The sequence below is a fragment of the Fringilla coelebs genome (genome assembly GCF_963513975.1).
Source record: "Fringilla coelebs genome assembly, chromosome: 7".
Lineage (NCBI taxonomy): Eukaryota > Metazoa > Chordata > Aves > Passeriformes > Fringillidae > Fringilla > Fringilla coelebs.
In genome coordinates this window covers 26255354-26267946 of record NC_140035.1, presented here as the reverse complement: position 1 = coordinate 26267946, position 12593 = coordinate 26255354, and the positions used below count along the sequence as shown (strand labels likewise).

Below are 12593 nucleotides of genomic sequence, written 5' to 3'. Positions count from 1 at the left end.
GATCATCCTTCCTCCTTCCATTTCCTTTTCCTCTGAACTAAAGATTAATTGTGCATTGAAATTATAACGAGAATTTGTGGCGTTAAGAATCTGACCAACGGAAGAGAAAAAATCCTCAAGGAAATTAGCAGTCCACAAGCATTGTCTGTTCCCCAGATATAAATGACTGGGAACTTCCCAGCCAGAGAATGTTTTCCCTTTATTTTCTCTGCAACTTGTATTATCCTTAGCTAAGCATATTGTAGCACGCTTGTTTCCAAGTCTGTGTTTTTATCACAGAAGTCCTGACCCCACTGAAACCTTCATGGGGCAGAACTTAAATTTACCATTTCAGCTTTAATGCCCAACTTGCATGTTTAATGAATGCAGAAAATACCTGCTTGTTATCCAGTAAACAAACAGCGAAAGGCAATCATTGTCTTTTTCCTACGCCCCCAGTCCACTTTTGCTTGTCCTTACTTGTGACTACGATTACCTGTGACAGATAAGAGAGTTTGTCAGAAAATGTTTTCTGAACTAGGTGTTGTCATGTAAGGATAGGAGGTAGAGTGTAAAGTAAAGATCCTGACTGCAGCAAAAGATCCGAGGCAGGCATTAGGAACAACTTTGCAGTTCTGAGCACTGGACTGTTGTGGTATCTCTCTGGTGAGAAGTTTTTAAGGAAGTCAGACAGTAATTTTGGTTGTGCTGGAGGGTGAGGAACAAACTGGATATTTCTAAAGGTGTTTTTTCTACATCCGTTTTCTTGTATCATTGGTAGCTCCTTTAAAAGTGTATTTCTTATCTATCTTGGAGGTGAAGAAAGATTATTGAATGTTTAGTCCTCCTCCACAAAACTTCCACTGGTGGAATTTGGAGGGTAGTGAGCATCCAAGTGGTGAATTGAAGACAATCTCTTTGGGATATTTTATCTGCCTTTCATTCAGTCCAGGAAGCATATTCTCTGTGGTGCTTTAAAGTCCAGGCAGAGCTGGAGCTTACCTCTGAATTTGTTAGGAAAAGGCATGATTCAGATAAGCTGTTTCTGGAGAGGTAGAAAGCAAACAACCAATGGGGGCAGAAACCTTTTCTGTAGAGGATGGTGGAAAGCTGTGCACAATTGTTGACTGCTCCTTCAGGTAGGTTCCTTCTGCCAGACATGCCTGTGACATTATTTCTGTGAATTAAAGTACTTTATATCTCTTCAATTTATGTAATTGTGGATCATGAATGAGTTTCATGTCCACCACCCCTTCTATTTTCTCAGTGCCTCTTGGCCTTTCATGTCTCTTCTGCATTGCGTCACTGCCTCCTGGCAAATTCTATGTCTGTCTCTTAGATAGAGCCAAGTGTGTGTCTGGCCTTGAGAAATAATCATAAATTTTCTTCTGTCAGGAGAAGAGGCCAGGACAATCCAGTTTAGATTTGAACCTGTAGTTCAAGGTGTTTCAGGGATTTCATATCATTTAACCCATACCCTCCAGGCATCACTTGTGTCTGACATGTAGATCAGACTGGTGGTATAAGAGCAACAGATTGCTCAGTGCTTCAAAAGAAGGTTATGAAGCAAAGCTGTGTCTTTAAAGAGAGTGCCTTCTAATAAATGTTATCTGCAGAGAAATACACCAGTCTCTGCATAAGTAGTTAATGTTACTGCTTCAGTGTTGGCTCATAAAACAACTTTATCGCCTCTATGACGATAATGATTAACAAGCTGATTTACAAGGGTGGGGTCACAAAGCCATTTGGCAAATTTAGCTTGTCTCACAGTGGCAGGAATACAGAACCTGAGTTTTACAGTATTTTTACCACTTTACCTTGAATAATTAACTCTGGTGGCCAGGCTCCTAGGCAGACCAATAGCAGCAGGTTCTCCTTAAAGAGGATAATAATCAGAGTTTCCTCCAGTGCTTCTGATACCTGAGGAAATTGCAGGTCTCAATCTGAGGATTCAGGAGCACTGGAGATGTGTCACAAGTTCCCATCTCAGTGTTTATTCCCTGATCACTTAGCCACAGTGAACTGACAGTGTTTACAGGCACACTGTTACATGATGCCTCTGGTTGATTGCCCCTTGTGCCAGAGCTGGCAGAATATCTACCCAAAGATGTGTGTAGGTTTATCTTTCTACTCTTAGATTCTGGATAGCTTCTGTTAAAATATCCCTCATCTGTTGATTGTCCATTATCTTGATCTTAATAAGAGATTTTTTTTGTTTCGACTGTGTCAGATTTTTCTTTTATTATCATATGGTAGGAATTACTCTGAGTGGCAAATTTAATTTAAAATGTATTTTAATTCAGAAACACTTTATGTGGCTGTAATAAACCATGACACTGTTGAGAATCTAGACTTCTTAACCTTTGCAGTTTCTCACATTGAGCAAAATGGTGTATCTGAAAGCTAAGCAAGCTGTATTCCCTTTACTGTCTGTTCTGACAGTCCTAATGTAGGTGATCAAAGGTATTTATGATCTCCATTCCATGTAAACATCTACTGCACTTCTAGAAGTTGGTAAAAATGCACAGACAGGGTAGGAGTTTTGATGACTCTCACTCAAATTCATAACATAGACTCCTGCAGGGATGGAGGTCTTACTCAGTACCTTTTGCTTCTTATCTAGCAATGCTGACAAGAGTCCTGCCCTCAAAACAAACACTCACTGACCTCAGAAATGTCTGAAAACTGTGCTGTTTTTTCTTTCCTGTCCAGAAAGTCCATCACATCTGATAGACTTCAGTGCTGATTTATGTGGCCACGATGCAAAGTTTGGGTATTTCTGTGGCCCTGATCTCCTGGGTGGGTGGAAGGCTGTTGCAGGTGTTACTTGAAGCGCTGGTGGATTACAGCGAACTCATTTGTCCTTCTGTTTCTACACATCTCTCCCCTAGTTCCTGCTAAAGTTGTTAGGTTATTACATCTGTGGAAATAACAGTCTGAGTTAGGAGGGGTCTTCCATACTTTCCTTGTCTGATGAATATGTGATTGCTTTTCAGTTAGTCCCAGCCAGAGGCTTCTATTAATGTAGTTTGTAATTTGAACAGCTCTCAGGAACAAACTCGAGTTCTGTAATAGGGTTTTTTCATGCCTGGTTTTTGGTCTTGCTCTGTTTCCCAAACAAAGTTATTGCAAGTCATGAGTTTAGGTTACCATCTCTGGGTCAAAACTCTCAATAGACTTGAGAAGTTCTGCCACTGTTCCCTTGGCCACTTTTCTAGTTTGGTTTTTAATATGAAAACATATATTGCAACACCATGTTCACTACATTGCTCTCCCATGGGACTGGTTTGTGCAACCCTCCTTCATGCTGGTAAGTAGGTTCTCATACAAGGAGTTTTTGTTGACCGAACAGAGAAGACGAAGTGACTTGACTTCTCTGCTGTGTGTAATGGGGGCTGGGGCTGTGTGCTGCATAGAGGCACAGCTGGGTCTGGGCTGTGGGGCCTTCAGAGGTGGGCTTCTGCCAGCCCTGTGCTCAGCCCAGGGAGCCAGGATGAGGGATGGAGTCCAGACAGAGCTGGAACTCAGCATGTGCCAGAGATGAGGGGACTGCCTCTCTTACTGTGCTGTGGGCTCAGAAGTGCTTTGTGAAGGTCAGACACAGGGACTCTGGTCACAGGCTCCTGGGCAATACCTGCTGCTTGTGAAAGTTGTCTGTGAGCAATAGCCCTGTTCTGCACATCGTGGGCCACTCTGGCTTGGGGGATGCTCTGGTCTATGGCCTTTGCAGATGTTGTTCTCTGGGGACAGCTGGCTGCGTGCTTGTTTGTGAAAACATCACCTTGATAGAGCGACGGAACTATGAGCAACTTCCAGTCTTTGAATAGGAGGATCAGGAAACCTCTGGGGGCAAGCAGCCCTCCTGACAAATAGTTAAACTTTGACTGATCCCACATTGCCCTCATATTTATATTAATGTGATGTATCCAAAGGGACTTCAACTTGTAGCACAGCCACTGCTGCCTTTTATCTCCTGTCTTCCTGGTGCATCAGGAAACACATAACCCAGTGCATGGGTCCTGCCTTCCCACTGCACAGACTGGCAGCCTTTGCCAGCGTTGGCTTGTCTGCCGGTGCTTGGCAGTCCCTGCATTTCCCCCTCACCTCACTTATTCTGTGCATTTGTTTCTTCAGAATTGTACTGCTCCTCAGCTGAACACAAGGATATACCAAGAAGAAGGTTTGATTTACCTTTATTCATAATATTGACTTCTTTGAGAGGCCTCTGTTTCAGAAGTGATCTAAAATAATTGTACCATCACCCTTTCAGCATGTGTTCATATACTTGTACCCTTTTGTTTCTCCCATTGCTGCAGACAAGTTTCTGCCTTCCCCTCCTGCTTTTCGGTACAGCTTGAGCTTTCCTAAGCTAGGTTCAGGAGGCTGGGCAGTGGGGCAGGTAGCTGCTCCTACTGGATTTCCTGGTTTCTCCTCTCTTCCTGGCAGCCCTGGCACCTGCGGCCAAACTCTGTCCAGAGGGACAGTCTGCAGTATGGGCAGGGAGCCTGTATGGGGGGCTCCTCCAAAACACAGCTTGTCCCATTTCAGGTGGAAGATATATAGCAGTTGCTGTAAAAAGCAGTGTTTGCTTTGCTGGTTTAAATTGTAAGTGCTTTGAGGGCAGGGCCTGGCTTTTATGTATGTACATGTGGGTGTGTATTTTTATACAGTTCCTAATGTGACACACGCAGGAGCTGTGTGCAAAGCTTAGAGAAATGTTTTTTCTGATCCAGAGAGATGAATAGTGAATCTGATCTGAACACTGGGGCTATTCAGAGACACAGCTTGCTTTGGACTTCTGGACACAACTGTTTTCCTTCTGTTGTTAGCAAGTAGTGTACCCCAATGTATTCCAGGTACAGCAGTGATAAGCATGGCCCTGTGTCCACAGTGATGGTGGGATGGATTCCTTGGCCAGTTAAGGAAGAAAAAACTGCATTGTACCCTCTGCCATTTGCTGACTGCGATGCCATTTATTAACCACCTCTCACCCATAGTTTTGACCAATTAAACAATTGCTTGCTCTGCAAAGAGTTTGAATTAGAAACAGACCTTGCTCTTTATGTGTGCTGTAAGTAGAAGAGAATCTGAACTCAGCAAAATTTTAATTTGAGCTTGATGTTGTTTTCTTTTTAAGAGACAGGCATGTATTTTTAATCCTTTGCCAGGTGTATGCTGAGACATCCCCTATGTTGAAGAGATAAGTCAAGGGTGAAAATTTCAGTTTCTGTTCCTTTGGCATACTCTTAACTTAGTTTTATGCTAATCTCCCACACTTCTGAAATGTGATGTACTTTTCTGCAGCTTGTAGTGTGTGATTTCACAGTTTCTCTGTTTTGTAAACTTATTTTGTAAACTGAAATGTTCTTAGGAAAGGTTCAGGTCAAAGCTTAGGAGTGACTCCAGCAGTGAGAACAGAGGTGTGCTGGATTAGACTGCTTGGGGACTGTGAAGTCTTTGTCACTGAAAGGCTTTAGGAACAGATACAGCTGTAAAGAGTGATGTAAATATTGGTGGCTCTGCCAAGACAGCCTCTTGAGGTCTTTCTTTTCCTCCCGTAATTTCCATGATATCTGGATAATGCATTACATTTGACTATCACACTTCTATTCTTCTATCACTTATGTTTCCTTGAAACTCAGAATCAGATTCTAGCAACAACTGGGAGAAGACCCTGAGACTCTTCTGTCATGGTTCTGGGATGTCTAAATTGACCAACTCTGAACCTCTGGCAATCACAGGAGAAGTTTTAAAACCTTTGATGACATGTTCTGTGCTCCTTTTCCCAAGCCATAAAGCATTCACTGTGAAACTGTTGCCACAAAACAGTGAGCAGACAGCCAAATAGATTTGGGACAGCAAGTAGGAATCTTCCTTTCTGCTTGCCTAGCAGAAATGGAGATGAGGATTTTATTCTTATTAGCTACAAACAGGAATGAGAAGGCTGCAAGGAAAAATCATCCTGTGCACAGCCTTGAGGTCTCTGATGAAACAAAATAACACAAAATTTACAGATGCTAAAACCAGTGATAACATCAATTTGATGCTGCACTTTGTCTTCCTTCTATAATACAGTAAAATGGCCTGTAATTCACATTGCAAAATTGGCATGCATGGCTCTTTGAAGATATCATCTTCCTTGTATGTCTGCAGTGGCCAGAGTAACAAGCCACCCACTACAGTGCTGCAACAAGCCATACAAATAAATAAATAAAGAGGGACAAATAACACCATCTCCTCAGGGCAGCTGCCCACTCGATGTCTCTTGCTTAGGTTGTGATCTCTTCAGCACAGGAAAGTTTTTGTTCCTTGTAGTTTTAAATTCACTCCCAGTGCTTAGGAAGGTAATAGGTTATGATAATTGTGTTTATTACATTATATAAAATGTTACTTCAGTTCAGATATTTAACTTTTAAATTGTTGCTGACAGTTCAGATTTAGAGAGTTTGTTTTTACTGTGTCTTTAGCCTGGCATTTTAAGCTGGGCAGTTGTGGCCTGAGGTGACTGCTATAGCATGAAAATTCTCTGGAAAATTTGTATGCATTGTGATTTATTTATTATCTTTGTATGTGCATTTCTTCTGTTAGTGCCTAAGTGGGTTTTTGGAGGGAGACTGTAGCATTGTCACTAGCTGGGTGGCTTCACTGTTTCTTTCTTTCTGTTTATTGAATATTGTCAACTTCCGTGTCTCCCCTCTGTAACTGTGGAGTCTGCAAGCAAAATATTTCTTCCTTCAAAATGCAAAACAAACTCTAGCCTAGGGGAGCTAAATTAGCTTCTGACCATCTGTTAGAAGGTTAGCAGTATCACTGCCTTGAACTATGGCTTCATTTTCGTATTTCATGCAGCAGCTTCTCTGCGTTGTTTACATTGTGGTTGAAGGGGATCTTCCTATACCAGGATGCAATAGGAACGTCATTTTTCCTCTGACATGAGCAGATGTCCTCTCTGCAGTAGTAGCAATAACATTGCTGCTTCCTGTTGTTGCAGGTGTTGTCAGCAGGCTGGAGCTGAAGGCAAGGAAGGGGCACATTTCTGCCCATGCCGTTCGCTGCCATCAACACCAGCACTCCCCATGCACCTCCTTTTCTAGTTGTATTTGTTAGTAGTGGCTTTCTTGGCTAGTGGGCAGGAAGTTGCCCTGGAACACAAATTTATTTCCTTACTACCTGGCCTTTGCTTCTCTGTTGTTCTTCTTTGCATTGGTATCTCTGCTTTCTCTAGATTTGGTTACTCCTAACCCAAATTACAAGCGGTATGTTACCATATTTAGCGAAGGGGTGCCTGAACCGAGTGTGACACTCATTTAAGTGTAAAACTCCCCACTCTTGGGTTCCAGGGCACAGCCCCGTGCAACTCTTCAGTCAGCAATTACTGCATTCTTTTTCCTTTTTACAGGAGGTTGCTGTCAAATCCCATGACACATTTCTATCACTAATCTGGCAAACTGCCATTCAGACCACAGGAAGCCCTGAAGAGAAGAATATACTTAGGGCCTTATTCCATTTTCATTCTTCCCTACAGCAGCAGAATTCCTTAAAGTCTCTAGAAGTTTGATCTGAATGGAAAGTATTTTGCCTGAATAGTACCCCTTATTGAGGCATTGTCTCCAAGTCACAAATTTAGATGAGTGTTGTGGTTAGCAGTTTAAGGTTTGGTCATTTTTTCCACGCCAACACGAGGAGTGCTAGTCACTTCTCATGATCTAGCAGGATTCTCTGGGACCTCTTGATTTGAGAGCTGGATGCTAAAGGGAAAAATAAAATACCAAGTTCCTCTTCAAGACTTTGCCTAAGAAGTTATTCATTTTGGCAAGGAGCAGAACGTTGTATTTGAATGGTTTTCAGTGGGAAATACAGTCCTACTAAAAGGACTAAAGCCAGGACTCTGTTCACAAAATACATGCAAAAACTTGTACTTTGAAAGAAAAAAAAAACAACCAAAACTGTGATATGTGCATAAAAAGTAAGAAGTAGTGAAAATTGTAAGGCAGTAGTCATAGCTGTTGTAGATAATGTGGAACCCTTAAACTCGTTTCCTATTTACTTCTTTGTACCTTATTGTATGAATGCATTGTTGTATTTAAAATGACTACTAATATTTTGTTATTGCCATGTACAGATTTACAAAGAGATAGTAAATTAGTTTTCATGTTCAGATCATTGCTGCTTCTATTATCACTATTATCACTTGTGTTTTCATGAAGCTCTAATTGTTGGGAAGTAACTTTCCTATTGTTTTAACCAACAGCATGTACCTACATTTCTGTACTAATAAGTATTGTCTCAGTCTTTCAGGTCATTCTGGTTATTTCTGCGGGGTTCATTCAATATTGCCTTCTCATTCCAGGTTATTGAAGGAAAGCTGGCTCCTTTCTTGGGGAAGGTGATCAAGTTTGCCACCTCTCATGTGTATAGCTGCAGCCTGTGTAGCCAAAAGGGTTTCATCTGTGAGATTTGCAACAATGGAGAAATCCTTTACCCCTTTGAGGACATTTCTACAAGCAGGTACTCCAATGTGATAATGTCAGTCATACATTTGATATGAGTGTTCAAGCCTTGAGGATTCTCAGCCTTATGACCTTTTATTTAAATAATTTGGGACTAGATTCCACTAATCCACATTTCTGGGGAGCTACAGTAGATCACTGCTCCAGGGAGGCCACCATGAGCAAATGTGGAAGCAAATGACAAGTGCTACTTCCCAAGGTTCTCTAAGTCTTAGAAGAGGTGTTAAAAAAAGGGAAAAGCCCCCAGTATCATCACACAGTGTGATTTATCCAAAGCTCTTCTGAGCTTGCAGAGTGTCCTGAAAAGCCAGATGACTTTTCTGGAGTGATCACAGACATCTTTCTGTTCTTTGGTATCACTGGGCCCATGAAGTACAGGGATCATCCATTATAAAACAGCAGCCCTCCATTCTGAAGTGTCTTCCCCATGAAATGTTATGGCTAGTTCACTGCTCTGTCTGCTTATTCCTCTGTGCCTGTGTATGCAAGATTTTTATTTTTTTAAAAATGATATTGCTATTCTCAGGTGGCAACAAAGTAAATGTAAGTGTATGTGAGTCCTAAACTAAGGGAAAAATGCTTTATTTCAGATCATGTAGAGTACTGGATGCCAGGTCAGGGACAGGAGTCACATGGGAAACCTAGAAGCAAAATGGAGGGAACCAAAGCAGACTTGGCAACACAGCAGTATTACTATGCTTTTTCAGTAGTGTCTTGGATTTTGAATAAAGGAGATACACTTTCTTCCACCCTTAACAGAAAGACAATATATCTGACATCCACAGATAAGTATTTTTATGGCTGTTTCAAATACAATCATTGTAATTTGTTCTCCAAATTGTTCATTTGAAAGTGGAAAAATTCAAGGACCCACCTTTGGAAACAGTCAGGACCAGCTAATTAAAAGGGTTTGTTAAGAATCTGGTTCCCTTGCATGCACAAAGATGTTAAATTACAAGTACTACTCTTAAGGGATTTTCAGTCTGATCTGAGTTTCAAAGGTTGTTTGCACATTGTTTTTCCAGAGTCTTTTTCTAAAAAATGTATTGACAAAGCAGTGGATAAAAGCTAAACAAGGTATGTGGCTGAGTTTATAAACAGTTTTTAAGAAAGAATGCATCTAGGGTGCATGGTGAGATAAGCCTGAGTTAAAAGACAAACTAAGATGGCATAAAACATAAGATGTCGTGGAGACTGCATAATAGGTGATTGAAGATATTCCCAAAAGATTAATGAGAACATGAAGGAACATTTGGGAATACAAGTTTATGTTAAAATTTGATTTGTCTGGGGAATTTCTGGTCACAAAACCATTATTGGGTGTATATTGTTTCCCTGCCCTTCAGCTGAGATCAGACATACCTTGCAATTACAGAGTTCAAAACCCTCTGGAATCAAATAGAATTTGTCAGCAATTCAAGCCAACAGACGCTGCTCTAGCTCCTGTGTTTGTGTGAGTTAGAAGCCAGAAAGGACTTGTGTTCATGTTTCACAAATGTGAAGTTATGGTTGATGTCATGCCAAAGACAGCAGTCTTTGTTAATGGTTTTAATTAAAACACAATCAGCATGAAAGGTTCTCCAAGATTTCTCTTTCTTATCTCATCATTCTGCTTATTCCTTTTGTATTCCTTATAACTAAACCTTGTTTTTATCCCCAGCATTTTCTGATTCCCTTCCTAGTTAGTTTTGTCAACTCATTACTACACATGCACCTATGTGGAACTAACCAGATTATTTCAGTTCCATATTTTTGCTCTTGAGGCAAGTTATGCCAACAGAGGAGCTTGTACAGTAAAGCGATTGTGCAGCTCTGTCAGCTCCAAAGCAGTGAGGGAGGCCAGGTGGAGGGATTTTGTGTTTGTTTCCATCTCTTGAAGATGAGAGAGGTTTCTGAAGTAGGTGTACTGACCACTACAAGACAAGGTAAGGTGAGGAGGCTAGTTAGAAGTAGAGGGATGTACAGAGTAACCCGTGGCAAATGGAATTGCAAGTCCTAAAAGGTCCATGTGAAGACTTGGAATTATACCTGAAAATTCTGATGATGTGTTCAGAATTTCCTTGTAGTTGTCATACAGAGCTCTGAGTAAAACAGTGTACAGAGATAATTGACTACAACTCCCTTTTCTCCATCCTGGTTTTCTGGAATTGCTATCTACAGCACAGTACTCATATTTTGTACACAACAGTGGACTGCCAGGTACCCTGGCTGAAGCTGGTGAGGTGAGGAGGAGCGAGCTGCTGAACTCTTAAGACCATCTTTTTCTTTCTGCATTTGAATGTTTGTTCACTTTTGAGCTGTCAACTCTACCAGCAAACTGGGCTGTTAGATTAGAAATATTCAAAAGTGGGTGCATTACATCTTTTGCAAACTTCAGTTCTTTGCTGCGTGTTTGAAAAGTGAAGCCTGCTTTTGTGTGTGTGTCTGTGTCTGTGTGTCTGTGTTGAGCTGGCATTTGGATTTTTGGCTACCTCCCTGACCTTTCTTGCTGTTTTGAGAGAAGAGTGACAGCTGTCAGTGTGGCCATTACAATTCCAAGGTGGTTCTCAGTTGCCTGTTAACTTACCATCCTCATGATCTCTTAGCTTTGAGGTGAAGAGATTGTTTCTCTCCAAAATATTCTCAGCAGTTTCTGGCACAGTGTTCAGTAGGAATTTATGAAGGATGGGTATTCTTTAGATAGATACAGCTGAGAGAAAAAGAGGGCCCCTCTTGAGGGCTGGAGTTTCTCTTTGCTCTGGTTGTTTGCTTGAGAGTCATTTTTGTCAGTCCTTGGGCAAACAGAGTGAATACCTGGGTTATGCACTCCTCAGGGTTTGAATACACATATATTGCATACCCTTCTCTCACTAATCAGTGTGACACATTCCTTTGTTGGCAAACGGTTCCAAAACAAACACAATCAGTTCACTTAATTAGCGGGTCTGTGGGCTGTGCTTGGCAGGCTCTTTACATCCTGCTCAACAATGCAGAGCAACAGTTTGCTGCCTTGAATGGAAGGGTGGGCTCACAAAGTCATAAGCTTTCTAATGATACATCCTTTCTCTGGCTATTCTTGGGAGGTGGCCATTCTGCACAGATCTTAATGAAAGCTGTGATTCAGTAGTTAAACAATTTCTTAAAAATTGTCCCATCCTTTTGAAGGGACATTTCATGGACCAAATTTTCAGCTAATATAAACTCTCTAAGCTCTGCTTTTGCTGGAGTTCTGTCAACTTAAATAAACTGAACATCTACCTCCTATTTTATTTCGTGGGCTAAATTTGACCTGGGCTAAAATTTAGTGAGTAAACATATACAATTATCACATTATATCACTTATTTCATATTTACAGGTGTTGTGCAATGACTTTAAATATCCTTGACTGTAAATTGGCTTGTTAGAGCTATCCTTGCCCATTAGTAAGCAGGCACTTCCCCTCAAGTTGCTCTGATTTTGCTTGTTCTTCACTAATGTGGGGAAGAGGTTTTGTTTCTTTCTACTAAAATTAAAAAAAGACCCAGCAAGCAAACAACAGAAGTGAAGTCTGGGTAGTGACACTGTTGTCTGTAGTAGTGGCTGTATTTGTTTTATAACTTAGAACAATTGTTAACAATTTTTAAATCTTAAGGACTACTAAGAAAATTACCTTTGGAATGAGAATAGAATTTATAAAAACATGTTTTCTGTCCCATCAGATAATTAAGCAATTATGGTTATGATTAAGATTGTGTTACCCATTTAATAAAGTTTTGGTCTTGCCTGTCAGCATCCTAATGATTACTTTCACAGGCAATTAAATTTGTTGTGTTTGCTGGTAAAGTTACTTGCTTGTTAAGAACAATTTAATCCATTCCTTTCCTTTTATGTGCTGACTGTAGATGTATGTGAACCATGGAGAGTTGCTCTTTTTTGTTCATATTCATTTATCAAGGCTAAACTGTTTTCACTTTGTTAAGTTAATTTGTTCTGCTGATCAGTTAAGACATGTAGACCTTTTAAGATACAAACCAGAAGGCACAAGTTTAAAATAGACGTGCCACAGAACAGACTTGACTATATCAACCAGCTTGGATGCCTCCATAATCTTTGGCCACCATTCTGATAAGACCTGTGAATGTACT

General features: G+C 40.8%; 1 protein-coding gene across 2 annotated transcripts in view; it reads left to right on the top strand.

Annotated features, from left to right (window-relative positions):
* The window catches only part of PLEKHM3 (pleckstrin homology domain containing M3), a 72399-nt gene that overhangs the window by 52720 nt on the left and 7086 nt on the right, over window positions 1-12593 (top strand). For both annotated transcript variants that reach the window (XM_084208952.1, XM_084208953.1), the window contains one exon: window positions 8330-8487. In XM_084208952.1, the coding sequence (XP_084065078.1) occupies window positions 8330-8487 (158 nt within the window). The remainder of the gene's footprint in view (window positions 1-8329; window positions 8488-12593) is intronic.